Source organism: Chelonia mydas, chromosome 5, assembly GCF_015237465.2.
Source record: "Chelonia mydas isolate rCheMyd1 chromosome 5, rCheMyd1.pri.v2, whole genome shotgun sequence".
NCBI classification, from domain to species: domain Eukaryota; kingdom Metazoa; phylum Chordata; order Testudines; family Cheloniidae; genus Chelonia; species Chelonia mydas.
This window is the reverse complement of record NC_051245.2, coordinates 119,781,489-119,802,180: the sequence shown is the minus strand read 5'-3', so window position 1 is coordinate 119,802,180 and position 20,692 is coordinate 119,781,489. Positions and strand designations below refer to the sequence as shown.

The 20,692-nt window shown below is 45.4% G+C and overlaps 2 protein-coding genes across 6 annotated transcripts in view; one reads left to right on the top strand and one right to left on the bottom strand.

Moving 5' to 3' along the window:
- The first annotated feature begins 1,783 nt into the window (after positions 1 to 1,783).
- On the top strand, positions 1,784 to 14,798 carry BAAT (bile acid-CoA:amino acid N-acyltransferase). 2 transcript variants are annotated; one of them, XM_043547313.1, is made up of 5 exons: positions 1,784 to 1,967; positions 2,178 to 2,266; positions 3,754 to 4,251; positions 9,296 to 9,498; positions 10,937 to 14,798. In XM_043547313.1, exons 3-5 carry the CDS (start codon positions 3,789 to 3,791, stop codon positions 11,531 to 11,533), a joined length of 1,263 nt encoding a protein of 420 aa, XP_043403248.1. In that variant the 5' UTR covers positions 1,784 to 1,967; positions 2,178 to 2,266; positions 3,754 to 3,788; the 3' UTR covers positions 11,534 to 14,798. The 2 variants fall into 2 exon arrangements, with proteins under 2 accessions (XP_043403248.1, XP_007066174.2); XM_007066112.3 differs by having other exon boundaries at positions 1,785 to 1,967; positions 2,178 to 2,304.
- The window catches only part of PLPPR1 (phospholipid phosphatase related 1), a 178,231-nt gene continuing 171,024 nt past the window's right edge, over positions 13,486 to 20,692 (bottom strand). For 2 of the 4 annotated variants that reach the window (XM_037902162.2, XM_037902161.2), the window contains exons 6-8: positions 18,751 to 18,927; positions 17,073 to 17,204; positions 14,052 to 14,840 (exon numbers count right to left, since the gene is read on the bottom strand). In XM_037902162.2, the coding sequence (XP_037758090.1) occupies positions 14,808 to 14,840; positions 17,073 to 17,204; positions 18,751 to 18,927 (342 nt within the window). In that variant the 3' untranslated portion in view covers positions 14,052 to 14,807. Of the gene's footprint in view, positions 14,841 to 17,072; positions 17,205 to 18,750; positions 18,928 to 20,692 lie in introns of all 4 variants that reach the window. The other 2 variants (XM_043547314.1, XM_043547315.1) reach the window with 2 other exon arrangements.

Here is a 20,692-nt window from a genome sequence, read left to right as displayed (position 1 = left end):
GCACAGCATCAGAGAGATCTAAAGACTGGCCAATTCATTTCCTCTAAGCTTACAGAAACATTCCAGGAGGTTCGTGAAACATGAATCCATGTACGGACCACCTGAAGTATTTTCCTTCAAACATTCTATTTTCCCTTTTGTCGCTAACAACAAAAACAGCACCCCAGGCCAGGCACCCCCCAAGCCCGGCACCCTGGGTCACCTACCCCTAAATCCAGCCCTCGACAGGATGATGGACTGAGTTGACCCTTTTGAAATCTGAACATATGTTTTGAGGGAGTTGAAAAATTTCAAACCTAATATTTGCCCACTATGTTATCCCTTCTGGACGGATGGAGAGAAGCACACATGCACTCTTTTTGATGTTCAGCTAACATGGTCAAAGGCGCCCCTATAATAGGTAGATAACTGCTGGTCTTTTCTGAACAGCTGGAAAAATATTTTTGGGGATTTTTTTTTTTAATTTCAATTGGATGTTATTTAAATTACAAGTTTTTCTTTTGTTTAAAAAAATCTGTTTAAAATTAGATCTGAATTGAATATAAAATATAGTAAGGCCTAAACTTACTATAATCTCTTAAAACATTTAAATTAAAATATGCTGAATCCATGAGCCTCTATCAAGAATTTTGAGCTAAAGGCTGCTTTTCTATATAACGAAAGAATCAGGGGGCAAATATCTAACTTTTGTGGTCAAGCTTTATAAATATGGCACAATAGGTCATGCCCTGTATTAAGGACTTGATCCTGTGGGGGACCCAGGGACTCTGCTGTAAGTGCAAGAGGCTGGCAAAGTCATCACAGGCTTTGGTACTTGGCCTCGACACCATCATGTATCTCTCAGGTGCCTCCCCTGAGCCCAGTTGCGTGGTCTAATACTCCTACTTTCTAACTTCTCCCTACCTGAGCTCTGACGGGCTCAGTTCTCAAATTATGAATACTCATGACTCCATATATCAGTTTCTAAAATACTAAAAATGCACAATAGGCATCTGAAAATACTAAGCTACATAATGACTTACATAAATGTACATGGTTATAGTGCACCCTCTACGTAGCAAAAAGATGTTGCCAAATGCCATGTAAACGCTCTGTTAATTATAAATCAACAGGGTTACATCGGCCAATGAGAATGCACCTTTCTGTAGCAAATAACTGAAGTACAAATGGAACAGTTGATTCAAATCAGTGATTCAACTGAAGGCTTTCTGCTCAGTGATTTACCTGGTTGATTTAAGTCACTCCACCCTGCTTGTGAAGCACTCTCTTGGCAGTGCTGAATCAAATTAAAACAGTTTTAGCGGCAATCTGAATGGTGATGTTCCATCCTCAGAGCACACAAAAGATGCTCAGGGTGACTTACACCCAGGCAGCAAGGAAAGGTTTACAGAGCTCACCTCTCCAATCCACTTCCTAGTGCTTTTCCTTGTCCTTGTCCTGAAATCCTCCTCCTTTTTTCTGATAAAGTGGGTTTCAGCCCACGAAAGTTTATGCCCAAATAAATTTGCTAGTCTCTAAGGTGCCACAAGGACTCCTCTTGTTTTTGCTGATACAGACTAACATGGCTACTACTCTGATACCTCCTCTCTCTCTGTCCTGACCCTTCCTTCTCACAGGAAGGGACAGGACAGGAAGATCAGGGAGGGAAAAGGGGACAGATTAGGAAAGAGATGCGGAGGGAAGGAGACAAGAGACAGGCTGGGAGCGTGGGAAGAAAGGGGAGGAGATTGAATCTATTGGTCCGGCCAGCCTCTCCCCTTTTAATGTAGAAGCAGTCGTTTACTACATAATCCCGCCAAACTAAGATTTCTTGGGGCAAAGGTCTTCCTGCAGGGTTCTCTCTCAATGGTGTTTTCACAGTAGCCCTGCAGGAAGCTATGGGTAAACTGACTGGGGCTGATTTGCAATGAGACAGGATCGGACTTGGGAACAGAGGAGTCACCGGTTGTGAAGCCTAGTGGGCGCAGGTAAGAACTGGCCTCAAAGGCTTGTGCAAAACTGCTGAGCACTGGGGTGCTAAGGGCTAGATGTTAAAAGCTACGTGCCCACCTCAAACTGCAGCCAGGCACTTAGGTGCTTTTGAGAAGCTCACTAGGTGCCTAACTCCCCTTGATTTCAGTGATATTTGCATCTTCAGGTGGCTAAATATGTGTAAAAATCTGTTCTTAAATTTGCAGGAGGCTAATCTCCCTTTGTTGCATCTCAAGCCAGGAGAGGGGAAGAGAAAGGAGGTGAAAGACACTGCGACAGGAGCTTATTGTGATTGGTGAGAGAGGCAGTCTTGTGAACCTGTCGGGACTGAGGGTAGGTTGTGAGCCTCTGTGGAATCAGCAATGTACTCAGGGAATGTCTTTGTGAGTGTGTCTGTTAGGAAATAATTAAGGGAGAATGTCCTGTGTATAACCAATGGGTCATTAGGTAAGGGCAAAGTCCCACATTCCCAAAACAAGTGGCCTCACGAATACCAAGAATGGATTTAGGAGTCAGGGCAGCTTGGAAGTAGTCCTGGCTCTGATCCTGACTTCTTGTGTGGCTTTAGGCATGTCACGTGAGTGCTCTGTGCTGCAAATGTAAGTCACACTGTAGAACTGGACATACTGATTTTTTTCCTATATGTGGATTTGGAAAATGAGCAATTGTTTCTAGCACGTGGCAGTGCATTCTGGCAGAGGATGCCCTGGAAGATGAACACACAAAGATGGTGCTTTGGCACCAGCACCTCTAGTACTAAAGTGAACAGCTCTACAGTAATAGTTCTCTGTCTTGCAGGAGTGCTGAGGCTAACTGTGTCACAGATGCTCGCATGAATGCTTGTCAAATGCTTTGAGGTCCTGGCATGGAAGATGCTATAGAAGTACAAAGCATTACCACTATTTCTGCCCAGAGAGCTGTACTTCATACCCAGCTATCACTGTCGAGGGGCCCTCAATAGCTAATACAATAGAAAAAGCAGAGACAACCAGTTGACACAGATAAAGTTGACCACTTTGGGCACCAAATAAGTGCCTTAGCCGATACAGGCTTTCATAGGATCATTCTGCTTAGTTCTGGAAAATAATCAGCTCTCAAACCTTTCCTCTAAGGCCCCATAATTCAGAAACCCTCAGTTTCAGCTAAAGATGAGCCTGGCCTCTAACTCCCTCTGTTTTAGATATTTACAGAGCACCAGTCCCTGAATTATCTGGGGTGCTGTAACATCCTGAAAGAAAAGAGGAACAAGTTTCAAACAAAAGTTGGCTCTACTCAGTGGGATCTCAACATGTTCTCCCTCAAACCCGGAGAAATGTGGTCCTTGTACCTCTAGCACATTGCTATTTACATCTTAACTGGGTGTGGAGGTTGCAGTAAAAACTATTCCAAGCAGGGAACTAGCAGACGAGCCCCTTGTTCTATGATCAGCAATCCCTGTGGCATCCAGAAATCCTAAGCCCCACAATCAATTGAGCTGTTCTATGGTTTTTTCACGAGTTTCTCTGAACCGTGAGCTCCACTCAGACCTTTGATTCAGTGACACCTTGGTGACTGCCGCTGAAACCTCCTAGTGCCCCACATAGCCACATGCACAAATGCTGCTCACGGTGCACAAGTGTTCACGCCATTGTGACTGCATTTGCTGTGAGCAAGACGAAGTATTACCAGGCAATGGGCTGGATGGCCTGACTTAATGGGAATCTTCCATGCCTGCCTACCTCCTATTTCAGCACACTGTAGTTTAACCGTTTGGTATTCCTTTCATCTCTACTTGTTTCCCAGGTACCTGAGGGCTACCGGCAGCCCCTGCTTTAGCAATGATCAGGCTCACAGTCACCCCGAAGACAGCCCTTGCTGATGAACCACTGAAAATCAAGGTCTCTGGCTTGCCCCCCTCCCAGTTGGTGACCCTCCAAGCCTCTCTGACCGACGAGAAAGGGGTGCTCTTCTGCTCCAAAGCATTCTACTGGTCAGATAAGGCTGGTGAGGTGGACCTGGAGCGGGCTGCTGCCACTGGAGGGGATTACGCTGGTGTGCAGCCCATGGGTCTGTTTCAGTGCCTGAAGCCGGAAAAGCTGTTCCATAGGCTGATGAAGCGGGATGTGATGCAGAGTCCCTTCCGGGTCCGCCTGGACGTGTTCAACTCATATCACATGCTTTCCTCACCCCACAATCAGCCTGCAGCCAGCCAGACTGTGGAGCGGTGGTACGTGGCACCCGGAGTACAACGGGTCCAGATCAGGGGCAGCAGAGTCCGTGGAGCCCTCTTCCTCCCTCCAGGTGAGAGAATCCCCATCTCCTTGGTTCTAGAACTGGGTGAATGAGTCCTAAATAAGGTCTTGATTCAGCAAAGGTTGCTTTTTCTGTTCACGAATGGTCTGCCAACTGATTGCAATCTTCTCCAATGTATTTGTTTGCCAGATAATTTCTGTGACTAATTCCTGGCCTAAAGATTGTCCCCAGCAGTTTGTCATGGGTGTAAAAAATCTCAGCTGCTTTGGTTAGTTATGATTGGATCAATGGGTCACATGGTGGTGATTTTGCTTCATGACTGGATGAGCATGACTTTCAGGATTCGGTTTCCATTGAGAATACTCAGATTGATGAGTTCTGACTTACTCTCAGTGACGCTCTTCCAGCACTGGCTTGCCATTTGCTGTTTCCACAAACATTCCTGCGAGTAAAACGCAAACACAAACACACACAGAGCAAAGCACATTCATTCAAAAAAATTCATTCATGAGTATTCAAATTTTCCTTGCTTTTTTCACCCAATTCCATTCCTTTCTGGTATCTCTATCTTCTCTTTTCTGTCCTCCACCTCTTTCTCATCTGCCTTGTCTTTCTACATAAGGTATAAGCCCCAATTCTTGTGAACAGCCAGGCAGAGCTTTCTTCATCTTAGTAACCGAGCTCTCTGTGTACAAACTGGAGATCCCAAGGCGGTTACACTGTTCACATGGAAAAACAACGATCTGTTTGCACATGCCTACCTGTGAGTGTGATGTTTGGTGAGCAGAGGGATGGGGCGGTTGTAAAGTGCACAGTCATCCAGCTGTATGAGGGGGCTCTGTAAAGGGTCATTATTCATTTTGTGGCCTAAAATTAGAAATAGGTCTATAGGCTATTCCTGGAGCCCAGGAATCCAGTTAAGGCTCTTCTCTTTCAAAGGTCTATCTTCAAACATTTCAGGTGGGCAAGTCCTTTCCATATAACTAGAGAAATCAAGTTCAGACTCTTCCCCAGTGGTTTCCCCAATTTCCACTCCTGCACAGCCCCATCCCTCCCCAGGGTGTATAACCAGCTGAGAGGGTTAATCTACTTTCTAGACTGTAGCCTCTTTGAGGCAGGGACTGTTTCTAACGATGTGTTTGGGGCTTTGTCTAGTACCTAGTGTGGGAGTGTATTGACAAGATGAGGTATTGTTATCACATCACTTTGTTGGCTCTGTTGGACAGATTGCTTTGTTTACTTTAAATGCAAATATACTTTCATTGTCTCTGGCTTACAAAGCTTGACCCAGGACTGGCAAATCCAGGTACCTTTGTCTAGCACAACCCTGGTTATCAGCCTGACTTGGATTGCTTGGTCTAAACATGTTTTAGTAATACATTTCCAGCATACTGACATAGCTCTACACGTGAACCATACATACATCATGCAGTGATATCCATGACCAGCACGTCACCATTTTTCATAGGATGCCTTACAACACACTGGTTAGATAACTATTCTGACAACTTTGTGTTGTCGGTAGCACATTTGTCAGACTTGCTGGGATTTATTTTTACATATCACTGTGCACCCTGTGCCAGTCAGGATAAAAGGGCTCTTAGGGTCACACCATCTTGGCTGGGCTCCATGTCACAGCAGTTGTAGGGCTGTTGTCCTAGGGTTCTAGTCGATTCATCTGAAAGTAGAAAGGCAGATACCAGAATTCTGCTCTGTTCCCAGGAGTGGGCTATGAGAGGTAAGAATGGGAAAGGCTGGGTTCAGTGGCACTGTTAGCTAGTGACAACAATTCCAGTTCTAGCCATTTTGACACTGAATCGTGTTCTCATCGTGCAAGTCGTGTTCTCGTTCATCCTCCCTGTTGAAGGAAAGGCCCAGGTAGGGACCATCGAATTGTGGAAATAAATGCGTGGTTGCACAGGTGGTGTTGGAGAGAGGGCTTTGAATTCTTCGACCATGGGATGCTGTTCCAGGAAGAAGGGTTGCTAGGAAGAGATGGGATCCACCTAACAAAGAGAGGGAAGAGCATCTTCGCAGGCAGGCTTGCTAACCTAGTGAGAAGGGCTTTAAACTAGGTTCACCGGGAGATGAGACCTAAGCCCAGAGGTAAGTGGGGAAGTGGGATTCCGGGAGGAAATACAAAGAGGAGGGTGGGAGGGGGAGGGCCTCCTTATCCCCACTGAGAAAGTAGGGCAATCGGCTAGTTATCTTAGGTGCCTGTACACGAACGCAAGAAGCCTGGGAAACAAGCAGGAAGAACTGGAAGTCCTGGAACAGTCAAGGAACTATGATGTGATTGGAATAACAGAGACTTGGTGGGGTAACTCACATGACTGGAGCACTGTCATGGATGGGTATAAACTGTTCAGGAAGGACAGGCGGGGGAGAAAGGGTGGAGGAGTTGACTGTAAGTAAGAGCAGTATGATTGCTCAGAGCTCCAGTATGAAACTGGAGAAAAGCCTGTTGAGAGTCTTTGGGTTAAGTTTAGAGGTGGGAGCAACATGGTGGGCATCTGCTATAGACCACCAAACCAGGAGAATGAGGTAGATGAGGCTTTATTTGAACAACTAACAGAAGTTTCCACATCACAGACCCTGGTTCTCATGGGGGACTTCAATCACCCTGACATCTGCTGGGAGAGCAATACAGCAGTGCACAGACAATCCAGGAAGTTTTTGGAGAGTACTGGGGACAACTTCCTGATGCAAGTGCCGGAGGAACCAACCAGGGGCCATGCTCCTCTTGACCTGCTGCTCACAAAAAGGGAAGAATTGGTAGGGGAAGTAGAAGTGGGTGGCAACCTGGGCAGCAGTGACCATGAAATGATTGAGTTCAAGATCCTGACAAAAGGAAGGAAGGAGAGCAGCAGAATACAGACCCTGGACTTCAGAAAAGCAGACTTTCACTCCCTCAGGGAATTGATGGGCAGGATCCCCTGAGAGCCTAATATGAGGGGGAAAGGAGCCCAGGAGAGCTGGCTATATTTTAAAGAAGCCTTATTGAGGGCAGAGGAACAAACCATCCCAATGTGCAGAAAGAATAGCAAATGTGGCAGGCGACCAGCTTGGCTTAACAGAGAAATCTTTGGTGAGCTTAAACACAAAAAAGGAAGTTTACAAGAAGTGGAAACGTGGACAGATGACTAGGGAGGAGAATAAAAATATTGCTTGAGTATGCAGGGGTGTAATCAGGAAGGCCAAAACACAATTGGAGTTGCAGCTAGGAAGGGATGTGAAGGGTAACAAGAAGGGTTTCTACAGGTATGTTAGCAACAAGAAGGTGGTTAGGGAAAGTGTGGGACCCTCACTGAATGGGGGAGGCAACCTAGTGACAGATGATGTGGAAAAAGCTGAAGTATTCAATGCTTTTTTTGCCTCGGTCTTCACAAACAAGGTCAGCTCCCAGACTGCTGCACTGGGCAGCACAGTATGGGGAGGAAGTGAGTAACCCTCACTGGTGAAAGAACAGATTAAGGACTATTTAGAAAAGCTGGACATGCCAAAGTCCATGCATCCGGATCTAATGCATCCGAGGGTGCTGAGGGACTTGGCTGATGTGATTGCAGAGCCATTGGCCATCATCTTTGAAAACTCGTGCGATGGGGGAGGTCCTGGACGATTGGAAAAAGGCAAATATAGTGCCCATCTTTAAAAAAGGGAAGAAGGAGAATCCGGGGAACTACAGACCGGTGAGCCTCACCTCAGTCCCTGGAAAAATCATGGAGCAGGTGCTCAAAGAATTCATTTTGAAGCACTTGGAGGAGAGGAAGGTTATCAGGAACAGTCAACATGGATTCACCAAGGGCAAGTCATGGCTGACCAACCTGATCGCCTTCTATGATGAGATAAGTAGCTCCGTGAATATGGGGAAAGCGGTGGACATGATATACCTTGACTTTAGCAAATACGGTCTCCCACGGTATTCTTGCCAGCAAGTTAAAGAAGTATAGGTTGGACGAATGGACTATAAGGTGGATAGAAAGCTGGCTAGATCGTCAGGCTCAATGGGTAGTGATCAACGGCTCAATGTCTAGTTGGCAGCCGGTATCAAGAGGAGTGACCCAGGGGTCAGTCCTGGGGCCAGTTTTGTTCAAAACCTTCATTAATGATCTGGATGATGGGATGGATTGCACCCTCAGCAAATTCGCAGATGACACTAAGCTGTGGGGAGAGGTAGATACGCTAGAGGTTAGGGATAGGGTCCAGAGTGACCTAAACAAATTGGAGTATTGGGCCAAAAGAAATCTGATGAGGTTCAACAAGGACAAGTGCAGAGTCCTGCGCTTAGGACGGAAGAATCCCATGCACTGGTACAGGCTGTGGACTGACTGGCAGTTCTGCAGAACAGGATCTGGGGATTACAGTGGATGACTCATATTCAGCTTTTCAACAGTGTGCCCTTGTTGCCAAGATGGCTAACAGCATATTGGGCTGCTTTAGTAGGAGCATTGCCAGCAGATCGAGGGAAGTGATTATTCCCTCCTATTCGTCACTGGTGAGGCCACATTTGGAGTATTGTGTCCAGTTTTGGACTCCCACTACAGAAAGGATGTGGACAAATTGGACAGAGTCCAGCAGAGGGCAAGGAAAATGATTAGGGGGCTGGGGTACATGACTTATTGAGGAGAGGCTGAAGGAACTGGGCTCATTTAGTCTGCAGAAAAGAAGAGTGAGAGGGGATTTGATAGCAGCCTTCAACTGCCTGAAGGGGGGTCCAAAGGGGATGGAGCTAGTCTGTTCCCAGTGGTGGCAGATGACAGAACAAGGAGAAATGGTCTCAAGTTGCAGTCAGGGAGGTCTAGGTTGGATATTAGGAAACACTATTTCACTAGGAGGGTGGTCAAGCACTGGAAAGGGTTACCTAGGGAGGTGGTGGAATATCCATCCTTAGAGGTTTTTAAGGCCTGGCTTGACAAAGCCCTGGCTGGGATGATTTAGTTGGTATTGGTCCTGCTTTGAGCAGGGGATTAGACCAGATGACCTCCTGAGGTCTCTTCCAACCCCAATCTTCTATGATTCTGTGAGTCCATGCTTACCTTTCCTTGTTTATGTCTCTGGTTTTCACTCATTTTCTCTTCCTTGTTCTCCTCAGGGGAAGGTCCTTTTCCAGGGCTGATTGACATGTTTGGTGGTGTGGGTGGACTCATTGAATTCCGAGCCAGCCTCCTTGCCAGTCGTGGATTTGCAGCACTGGCCCTAGCTTACTTTGCGTATGAAGACCTGCCCAGGTGTCTAGATGTGGTGGATCTGGAATATTTTGAGGAAGCTGCCAACATACTCTTGGGACATCCAAAGGTATTTTCTGCTCACAGATAAGTTCTATATCTTTTCTCCCTGAGGAAAGCCAACAAACCTCCATAGGGTGTAGCTTGTGTGTCTAAGGATATAACTACCCTGCAAAAAACAGTGTGTTCTTAACTTGGGTTAGCTGACCCAGGTTAGAAGAGCAGTGAGGACACAGCAACGTGGCTTTTAACTCAGGTTAGCAACTCGAGTTCACCCCCATTCTCCCATATAATCTTTAACTTGAGCTACTAACTTGAGTCAAAAGCTGAATTGCTGTGTCGTCACTGCTATTTTAACCCAAGTTTGCTAATGTTGGTCAGATAAGCTGAGTTAAAAACACACCATTTTTTTGCAGTGTAGACGTATCTTGAATTACTGCCTGAGCCATATTGCAACTCCCTGCAATCCCCTCCATCAAAGGGGTATCCTTCCCCGCTGTCACACCTCCTGGAGAAGACAAAGATGACCAACTGCAAGTTTTATTCTCCTCCTGTTGAGTTTGCTCAGAGGTGCTCCAGACTTCAAATGATCTTTGGCCTTCTGACTAGATCTCAGTCTTCTCTGCTCCACAGAATGGGTCCTGTTGGGTCTGTAGGAAAACTAGCTCTGCGTTCAAAGAGGAACATGTCCGATCATTTTGAGTCTCACCCAGCGTTAGGCACTACAACTTGTTATTGAGCAAGGCAATAGGGTCAAGACACCAGAGTTTTTATCGAACATTTTTTTGGGGGGAAAAATGCAATGGGATTTCCATGGGGATGGACTAGACGGAACCTCATCTAAACTTCTTCTGAAGGATGACACGTCTAGTGGTGCAACCCCATTCTCTTCGCTCCTATTGCTCAGCAGGGTTAACATCACGAGGTCAAGCCCCTGCCTGCTATCTCAAATGTCTACCCAGCTGTCAACAAGCATGTATGTAATCAAAGTTGTTATTTTTTTAAAAAAGCAGAGCTGGTGATGGTGGTGGTAGGGAGACAGAGAGATAATTTCCAAGGTAATTATGACAGCCACATTTAAACTGGAAAATATGGGAAGTGGATACATAGTTCTGGAGATGGAGATAGCAAGATGGACATTTGCCGTTAATACTTATAATTGCACATTTAATTTAATTGCACAACTGCACGTAGCAAGCTGAATATTTACATACATCCAACTGGCCATGTGCAAATACAGTCCGCATTTGCAGTCTTGGTGTTTGCCTTGCATAATTTAAGGTGCAATGGTGAATATCCATCTTTCAGACTTATGTCAGTTGGATGCTTATGTTATCTTGACTTACTAGTGAAGGTCCAGATATCTTCGTGATGGCCACACTAAATATGCTTAGATAAGACTGTCACTGTTGTGCCACTTGATCAGAGAACAGGAATCATTAAAAGGCAGAATAAACACACACAGCCTGGACATTAGTTTAATGTATTTCTTTATGGTGTGTTTTCAGGTGGGAGGGGCAGGAGTTGGTGTAGTTGCAATCTGCAAAGGTGCTGAGATTGCACTGGCGATGGCAACGTTCCTACCACAGATCACAGCCACAGTTTGCATTAACGGGACCAGTGCCATTCACGGGACTGCGCTGAACTACCGTGATCTCCACATCAGCCCAATACCTTACAAACCTGAGTGTGTGCGGCTCACACCCCTGGGGCTGCTCTCTCTCTCCAGTGTCATTGGGGACACTCAAGCGGAGGCAAATCAAGGTAGCATCATCCCTGTTGAAAAGGCTCAGGGTCAGATCCTCCTCGTCGTGGGAGAGAGCGACCAGAACTACGACAGCAAAGCATATGCTGAGGAAGTGATGGAGAGGATGAGGAGACATGGGCGAAAGAACTGCACCCTGCTGTCTTATCCAGGCGCTGGGCACCTGATAGAGCCCCCGGGGTCCCCGTTCTGCCGCAGCTCAAGGAGCCCCTTTTTCGTCTTGCCCGTGATGTGGGGAGGTGAAGCCCAACCCCACGCCGCAGCACAGGAACATTCTTGGAGAGAGATCCAAAAATTCCTTTGGCACCACCTGTGCCCAACAGGAAGCAGCAAGCTCTGAAAATAGGGAGGCCTGGACTGAAAAGTTTGTGCCCCATGCCCTCCTGAACCCGATCAAGAAATATTGGAACCATCTGTGAGTTCTGGGTATCAAATGAAAGAGAAATACACCTCCCTGGGGACGAGGGTGCATTTCCAACCACTACAACGTGGCCATCCTCTCTTGCAGGCCTGCAGCCAATAACAGGTGGGAAACACAAAAGCACGAACAAGAATGATTCGATCTAGTAGAAGGCAGACGTGTGCATGGGGCCTGATCCAGCTCTCACTGAAATCTATGGGAATCGGATCAGGCCCCATGGATGGGAGTCCGGTGGTGGCTTCTTTCTGCAGGGTTCTGTGCAAAATTTCCCAGTTTTGCTTCCCAGCCGTTCCAACCCTTGAGTTTTTGCTTCAAGTGAATCCCAAATTTTAAGGGGAAAGTACTGAAACCTTGTAAGTCTCCTGTGATGTGTATAGATATAACCTGTCCAAACCAGCCCTTGACCAGATTCACTGGACACTTGGCCCTGATTTCCCAGTCCTACAAGTCACAGGCAGTGAAACAGAGTTTCTCTGAGAAGTAGGAACGAGGATTTTTCTCTCTGACATGCTGCTGCACCATTAAACTATGCTGGAGACCACCTAGGCTTTGTCTACAAAGTTTTTGAATCCATAACTCCCACCATGTGCAGCTCAACAGTGGAGACTGTAGTGTAGACAAGTTGCCTTGAGTGTTTTGACCACTCTTATTTTCTAACCTTTTCTACACTGCAGCCTTAACTAGAGAAGCTGCATTCAGGAATTAAGGGTCTGAAAATCCAAGTGCAGCCATAGAGCTCTGGAGGAGAGATCAGTACCTTAACTTGGACCGCTTCCATTGTTGTATGCAATGTAGTTGCAGCCGTGTTGGTCCCAAGGTATTAGGGAGACAAGGTGGGTGAGGTGATATGTTTTACTGGCCCAACTTCTGTTGGTAAGACAGACTAGGTTTCAAGCCACACAGAGCTCTTCTTCAGGTCTGGGAAAGGTACTCCCAGTGACACAGCAGGGGGTAACAGATTGTTTTTAGCGTTAAGTAGTTAGCATCTATACACATGCACTCTATCTTGAATGGTCCCTTAGAATATGTGCTAACTACATACGTGAAACAATGGTTCCATCTTCTAGTCAGCCGGGATACTCGGAGATCCTTTCCCAGACCTGAAGAAGAGCTCTGTGGAAGCTCGTCTCTCTCACCAACAGAAGTTGGTCCAATAAAAGATATTACCTCACCCACCTTGTCTCTCTAATAACCTGGACAGGACGGTTCTTAAAAAAAGTCTCCCTTCATCCATGCCAGGGAATCAATGGTAGAACTATTCTCACTGATCTGGTTTCAGCTGTAGTGGGGTAGAACCTGTAAGAGGCAGACCTGCACACTTTGGATCTACCTCACCCAGCTGACAGAAACACGGTTCTTTCTCACTCCTTTCTATTGGTGTTTGAAAATGGCTGAGCTGCTATTGCAGAGAGCAGATTTCACTGGGTTTTGGCTCAAGGCCCAAGTGTGGAAACCTGAGACCTATCAGTGGTTTCACCAGGGGTTGCTCAGGAATCCTAAGACCAATCCCATGTCTACATTCTGCCACTCCCAAGGCAAAAAGTAGATTCCCAAGACAATAGCAAGCCAGAATAATCACGTGTAAGGCAAGACACAAAGAACCATCCCAGCATTTCTTCAAAAAACAAATGACAGAACCCTGGATGCAAGTTTTTTTGTGATTTTTTTTTTCCATCGGTTTTGGGAAAAAAATATACAAAAAAGCCAAGAAGCACCAACTTGGAAGAGTCAGGTAAACATTCCAGTGAAAGTACAGAGAGAGGCTCTATTCCTTAAAAGGGCTATACATCAGTTATCACCATGCTAGAAAAACGAGAGGCAGGAAAACCCGAAGAACAAATAAAAGCCACAAAGTGAAACTATTGCTCTGGTTCTGTTTGTTTTAAAGAGGGTCCCCTTAGTTTATTTCTAACAATACTGTGCAAATTGTAGAAGAGCAGGTTTGTTAAAAACTCTGGACGATATCATTTACAAAAAGTGCAGACTCAGCTATTATGGCCTGTGCCGTTTATTCTTATGGCTCATTGGAGGCTCAGAATGAAACAGCGTGCCAGATCCCATGGAGATCATCAGCGCCAAATTGACCTCTTGGTCACACCAGTCCAAATCCCAAGTAACTCCCTTGACTTTAGTGATTTTGCTTTTCATTTGCACCAGTGTAACGAAGGTCACCGATTAAGTGCAAGGTTCATGTTATGACACTATAATGCAGTTATGAAACATGGACACTCCCACCTAAGAAAAATCCGGGGCAAATCCACAGTAATGCCCTCAAGCCCATATGGCCCTATTTCTGCCCTTAAATATGCATATCTTACTTCAAGCAGGAGTTGTGTGCGTATATCCGAGGGTGGAACTGGGCCCTGCACCAATGCTATTGTCAATTGGAGTACCGTGGGTCGTCGTTGCAGAATAGTCGAGCATTTTTTAAAGTGACCAACTTATTCTCATAAAAATCAATTACAAACACTGACCCTATTATTTTAGTTATTTTCTAAGAACTAGCACAATCTTCCTCCTGCCCCAGCTCAATCAGGCCCTGATACAGCAAGATTCTAAAGCCCTTCCTAACTTCAAGCACATGAGTTGTCCCATCAGTTTCAACTGGATTATTCCCATACTTAAAGATAAGTACATGCTTAAGTAACTTGTTGAATCAGAGCCTGAGGGTGTATTACTTGTCAGTACCCTTTGGGCTAGATTCGTGATCTCAGCCAAATCTGAAGTATCTTTATGCAGCTAATACAGATTTACACTAAGATTCCTGACGTCAGAATCTGTCCCTTTGTCCGAAGTGTTTCCTATGATAACAAAAGGTAAAAGTGAATTATTATAATTATTTTATTTCAATGTATATAAAACAAAAAAAGAAAAGTCTGTGTACAAATATCACATAACAACATCAACAAGTCCATAGATGTAGTTCCTCAGTGCACACTTTAAACAAGAAAAGAGGTTGGGTTCTTTTTGTTTGTTTGTGTTTTGTTTTTAAATTCTGGCATAAATATATTAAAGCTGACAAAAAAATCCGGGCAAGCTACATCACTTCCTCATACAAAAAATGTACAAAACATCAGCCTCTAACTAGACATAACATAATACTGGTTGTCACCGTTGGACATTTAGTAACTGTGTGTCTTGGAGCATTGTACTGAAGGGTAATAAAAAATAACTTCTCTTGCCATCTTCCAGCTCAGGTTACTTCAGTCATAGAGGCAGAGTGATTCTACAGAGAGGAAAATGCAAACACAGGAAAGCTTTCAATACAGTTTGATTAGGGTGTCGAGATATTTGAAAGGGAGGGGAAGAATCTGTATACTGACTCATCGGGAAATAGTCCCTCAATCTCTAAGAGTTTAAAAAGAAAAGATCACAGCAGAGGGATCATTGCTGATTCTTAACCCGGGCCAAGATTTCCAGAAGAGATTAGTGATTTTGGGTGCCTAACTTGGGACACCTTAAAGGGGCCTGGTTCTCAAAGTGTTGAGCACCCTTCTCTCCACCCCCTGAAAATCAGGCCCCAAATTGGTCACTGCAGAATTGAGCCACCCACACTCACTGGTGGCTCTTGAGAATCCTGGTGCCAGTCATATTCCTAATTTGGAATCTCAGGGGACTTCAGTAATAAATGCAACCCCAGGGAGAGTTCTCCCTTCCTTATGGACTGGACTAAGCTCTATCCATGGACAGGTGCCATGCAGCTACAAAGGAGCGTGACTCAAGATGCACTGGATGCAAATGTTGTCTAACAATTCTGTCCTCATGCACGCAGAGCTCTGCAGAAAATGGTCCAGCTGCCCATGCAAACCGTGCATATGGGGGGAAATGGGTAAAAGGGGGCATGTTGGGCCCTGCCCAGCTTGATGATCCTGTAGTGCTAGGCGAATTCATGTCAGGGGGCAAGGAAATATAATGTAGAGCTTACACATGCATAGAGGTGGAATAAATCTAGCATAGCAATGCAGAGCCAGCAACAATCCAACAAAAAGATCAAGCGATGGAGAGGTGCATATTGTGCAGACACAGCCAGGGTAATACTACCACCCAAGGTAGACATAACCTCCTTGGCTGCCAGTATCCTGCACCTCACCGTGCTGCTTTGAGGGGATGGGGCATCCGTTTGGTAGGGCCATTCCATAACTATGGTACTTGGGAGGTGCAAAGGAAAATGAAGTGGGGCCATCTGCAGAAACCTGTGCAGTTGGGGGTGGATCCCTTTCCCATATTTGTAGAATTAGTCCAATAGGTAACCACTCACATGGTAAACCATAGAGTAAAACCTCACTCTGGGCCTACTCAGTGTATGTGTTTTTACAGCCTGATCCAGAGCCCACTGAAGTAAACGGAGACTCTTGCTGGCTTCATTGGGCTTTCGATCAGGCCTTTCGGCAGTTCTCACACCTAGAAGGAAGACTTTGGCCTCCTTTATTTATGCCTCATATATCAAAACGCCGCAGATATTTATCTGTATCTGAAAAGACAAAGCACTAATATTTCTATATACACTGAGTATGCTTGCCAGGCTGGTCTTCAGTTTTTTGACAAAAAGTCAAAATTTCCCTGAGGAAAATCCCTCATTTGCTGAACATCTGTAATATCTATACATAATTTCATTTCTGCAGAATGCAGTACCATTCTCTTAAAGTACTAGCGTTTCTTTACCAGGAACAATAGGTAGGGCACAACAGGTATATTTTGAAGCAAAAACCTCTTATATCAGGCAGCCTGATTACTGGGGGCAAAGTTTTCTTAGTTGCACTGTACAAACAATGGACGTGAAAAGGGTAGCCTCAATGTAAATGAGAAGAAAATGTCCCACTGCTCATCCTGGATTACTCGGTTGCAAACATGTAGGAAGTTTCTGTTTTTCTGCTGCTGAGTTAGAGAACGGTTTGCTGGTTATTATTATTACAGAGGATGCTGAGCATCCCAATGGCCCATGAAGAGGAGGTGTGAGGGCTTAGGTTCTGTCCCAGGCTAAGGACCACTGTACAGCACATCTGAGTCTGTGTTCTGGATTACATACATGAGTGTCAGATTTAAGGGAAGGAGAGGCATTGTAAGGAGAGTTCCAAAATGCAATCGGACAGAATTATCAACTGTCCTCCCCTAATTTTCTGCCCAAGTATCCAAGGAAAGGGTGAAAGTTTATTCCCCAAGCAACATGTGTGAAGATTCGTTGTCATTGATTGCATATGCTAAATCTTGCCTCTTCAGCTGTAGATGTGTGTCTGTGGCATTTGACATTTACAAGGCTGGGATACAAGGGATATGTTAATAGATATGTATAATGGAACAAACTCATCTCTGGTATAACTCCACTGTCTTCGCTGGAGTTACACTGGGGATGAAACTGGCCCCACCATTGCGTGTTTACAGTGAGGTTAAAAGGTGCTTTTACTCAGCTGTGCCTGACAATGTTTCTGATGACTGTCTGTGACTGAGGGATTTACGGTACCTGTGCACTCAATGTCTCCAGGGGACTTTCCACTCTTGGAAAAGCCATGAGGGGCATCCCTCGGGGATCTTCAGGCTTCGGTTTAGAAGGAGCTCCATGTGTTCCTTTAAAGTTATGGACAACACACATTCCCTGCATGATGTGGAAAAAAGAGCTAAGTCATCATATAACCTTCACCAGTAGGCTTTAACTAGAACCTTTGCCTTCCAAGCATTAACTTGAAACAGCAAATTTGGGTCCTCATCCAAATTCTTTCAAAGTTCTGGGTATGTCTGGAGAGGGATTTGATTCCAAACCATCCCCTTTTCAGAACTGGACTACTGGCAATGTGATTGACATAGCTGGGAGCAAGGGGCTATCTCAGTAACCTGGCCTGTGTAACTGTTACCTGTGGATATGAACCATTATTACTGTTACTTTATTATGTTCTAGAGAACAGAAGCCTTGATCACAATTGTGTTACACTTTTAGAACCACTAATTGTAATTGGCCCTGCACTCTACAGGCCAAATTTTGCATCACGATATGTGATTCCCAGACAAGTAACATTCGGGACCTCCCAGTCCATTAAAAGAGCAGGGATCACTCCTGATGACACCAGGCTCAATTATTCATGCTTTAAAGCAAAGACCATGCCCGTATCATGCCTAGTTAAGGACAGACTTGTCCATTCCAGTCCTGATGTTTGCATCCTCCCTGTGTGGTGCTTGAACTACTGTTTGTAGGGGGCTGCTGTATGTCTGAAAGGATGTTTCACGGGAGTCACATTGTTTCAGACCCTGCAGGTCACACAGCAGCACACTTGGGCAGTAACACCCGTTCATTGCTAAGCACTCAAAGGCAGAGGACTCTGGAGGTTTTTTGATACATTTTAATTCTTCTTAATTGGAACCGGGCACATTTCTCAATACAAATGCCTGAATTAGCTAACGAGGGAGCAAGAAGTCTCAGGTCTCACCCAGAAAGATGCCATTTCTGGGCACTTTGACCATTCCAGACCCATAGGCCTTTGGTGGGGAGATCCCTGGCTGGTACTGTTGACTATCCCATGTCATCTCATAGGGGTGAAGAATCATCCCAAACCCCTTGTCTCAAGTGCCAGAGTGGGAGACACATGTCTCCCAGATAGGCTCAGCTTTGAGCCAACCTGATTCTCCTCTCTGTTACACTTGTTTGAAGTCTGTGTGATTCCCCTGTAACAAAGTGGAAAACCAGGCTCTTTGTTTAGAGCCTTATACACTCAAAGTAAGATCTCAAATCCCACACCTGCCAAACAATAGACAGCCAATGAGGCTGTGAAGCGTGGGTACCAAGACTTGCATAGGCAGCAGCCTTAGGGCTACCATGCTGCCCTTCCGGCATCTGCTGCATTCTCCTGCATGCCAGAAGCGCTTTCCCAGGACAGCCTCAGAGTCGGCACTTTTCAGTGATTAAAATACCACGGAAATGTGTGTAGATACAAGTCTGACATCACATTCGCCCTATTAATTAGTATCAGCCTGATTTCGTGTTAGGTTTTGCTCTGAAGATAAATCCAATTAGATGACACTAGAATTAGCCGTTATAGGGTTGTGGGTTGAGTATTCAGCTGTGAAAGACACCTATAGTATTACCATGAGAATTTTTCTTTGACTTTAGATTGTCCTGACATTGGGTGGGAGAGGACTAATTGGCTTACCAGAAACAACGCTACCGCGCTTCCCAAGATGAAGCCTGCAATCACATCCGAACAGTGGTTTCGATACTCGGAAACTCGATTTAGCCCGGTGAGGAAGGCAGCACAGAGGGTCCCCAGACACAGCACAGGCTTTGCTAGTCTGCTGCTCTTTGTTTTAATTGTGCTTGTGATGTACATCTGAAACACAGCGCAAGCCGCACGTGAAAGGGCACGGACAAACACACAGGTCATTTTTCATCTACACATGTTGTGCCAAGCAGGAACGTGACAGATGCTCTGACCCCTCGCATTCTCAGGGGGCTTGTGTAGCTCAGAGAGGGGCCTCAGAAGGGGAAAAGATATTGGAGACAGATGGCTTCAGCGTGTCTAACATCCACTCAACCATATCCAGCAACAGGGCGGTCAGGGCTGGTATAAAAGGGCACCGTTCCCTTGGCTACCGAAGTTGCACAAGAATTAGCACGTGTGCAGTTGAACACTTATATTGCATAGAGGCTATGTGAGCCAGGGATTTGTGCATCCACCCAGCCAGATGCAAATCCCCAATTTTTGCAGACACATCCCCATGCAAACTAGGCGCGCAAGTGACCAAGTCGCTTCAGTTTGAAAACCAGACCCTGGGTGTTAAAAGCAACCAATCATGCCCTTTTTTCCTGCCATGGGCCTTTGTTTTGACTTGGGGACTTAATAAGTGGGGGAGGTTTAGGTTGGATATTAGGAAAAACTTTTTCACTAGGAGGGTGGTGAAGCACTGGAATGCGTTACCTAGGGAGGTGGTGGAATCTCCTTCCTTAGATATTTTTAAGGTCAGGCTTGACAAAGCCCTGGCTGGGATGATTTAGTTGGGGATTGGTCCTGCTTTGAGCAGGGGGTTGGACTAGATGACCTCCTGAGGTCCCTTCCAACCCTGATATTCTATGATTCTATGATAAGTGACAGAAGTGGAGAAGAGTATGGGAGGGTTTGTTATTGAGAACTTACATGGTAAGAAGTTGTCCTGTGCTCAGAAATACCTGTTCAGTAAACTCCACAAGCTGTGTCAGCTCATTCTTTTAAGGGCATTTTGACAAAGAAAATAAACTATGTGAGGAGCAATTAACAGCCATGCACTGATTTCAGAGCCTATGATTACAGGAGTAGCATGAATACAAGGATACTGTATCAACTAACAAAATTTGACAGCATAATGATAACCAAGTAAACACAATGGAATCCTCCACAGTGAGAGGTTAAGTGTGAATTTCTTTATGCCTTCCAAACACAGCTTGGCTTTGTTAAGCAAAGCAAATGCATCAAGTGTGCTGTTACTTTGCTTGTCAAAAATGTCTCCAGCAACAGATTTCTCTAGTGTGCCATAAACAATAGGCACTGCCACCCCCAAGGGTGATGGGGACCAGGGGGCTTTTGTCCAGGAAGTGGGATGATCAGGACGATCCAACTGTAATATTCATTGGTAAGTTATTACCTCGTATGTAGTGCCCTATAGCTGCTAGCTTGTAAATGGACCTGAGCCGCACATTATGGGCTTGATCCGGGGAAAGAGCCAGCAGAGGGTTTGCAAATCCACAGACACACCGCGAAAAGCAGGAACGTTCCTTTGGTAGCTACTGTATAATGCTGGGGGCTGGTCAAAACATTTCCATAATGGGAAACTGGGTTTTCACCAGAGTAAAAACATTTCATGGAAAACGTCAGCTTTCCTTGAAAAAAATATTATTTTTTTTTGGTTGGAAAACCAAACATCCCCAATCTGAAAATACATTGATTTTCAGCCAGTATCTTTTGGTTGCTGAAAACTGAAAGGCAGACAGCACAACAAGAGCTGTTCAAAGAGTGGAGGTACCAGTTTGCTGGCAATTTTGAAAAATCAGAAAAATCGTTTCAGGTCGAACCGAAAACAATTTTTTTTTCAAATTTTCAGTGAATCAAACCGTTAAAAGAA

What these genes read in the sequence shown, in the direction of transcription:
- BAAT (XM_043547313.1), top strand. Translation starts at nt 3,789, where the DNA reads ATGATCAGGCTCACAGTCACCCCGAAGACAGCCCTTGCTGATGAACCA. An exon ending in AGCCCTCTTCCTCCCTCCAG is followed by an intron (nt 4,252 to 9,295) that starts GTGAGAGAATCC and finishes TGTTCTCCTCAG; the next exon opens with GGGAAGGTCCTTTTCCAGGG. An exon ending in TACTCTTGGGACATCCAAAG is followed by an intron (nt 9,499 to 10,936) that starts GTATTTTCTGCT and finishes GTGTGTTTTCAG; the next exon opens with GTGGGAGGGGCAGGAGTTGG.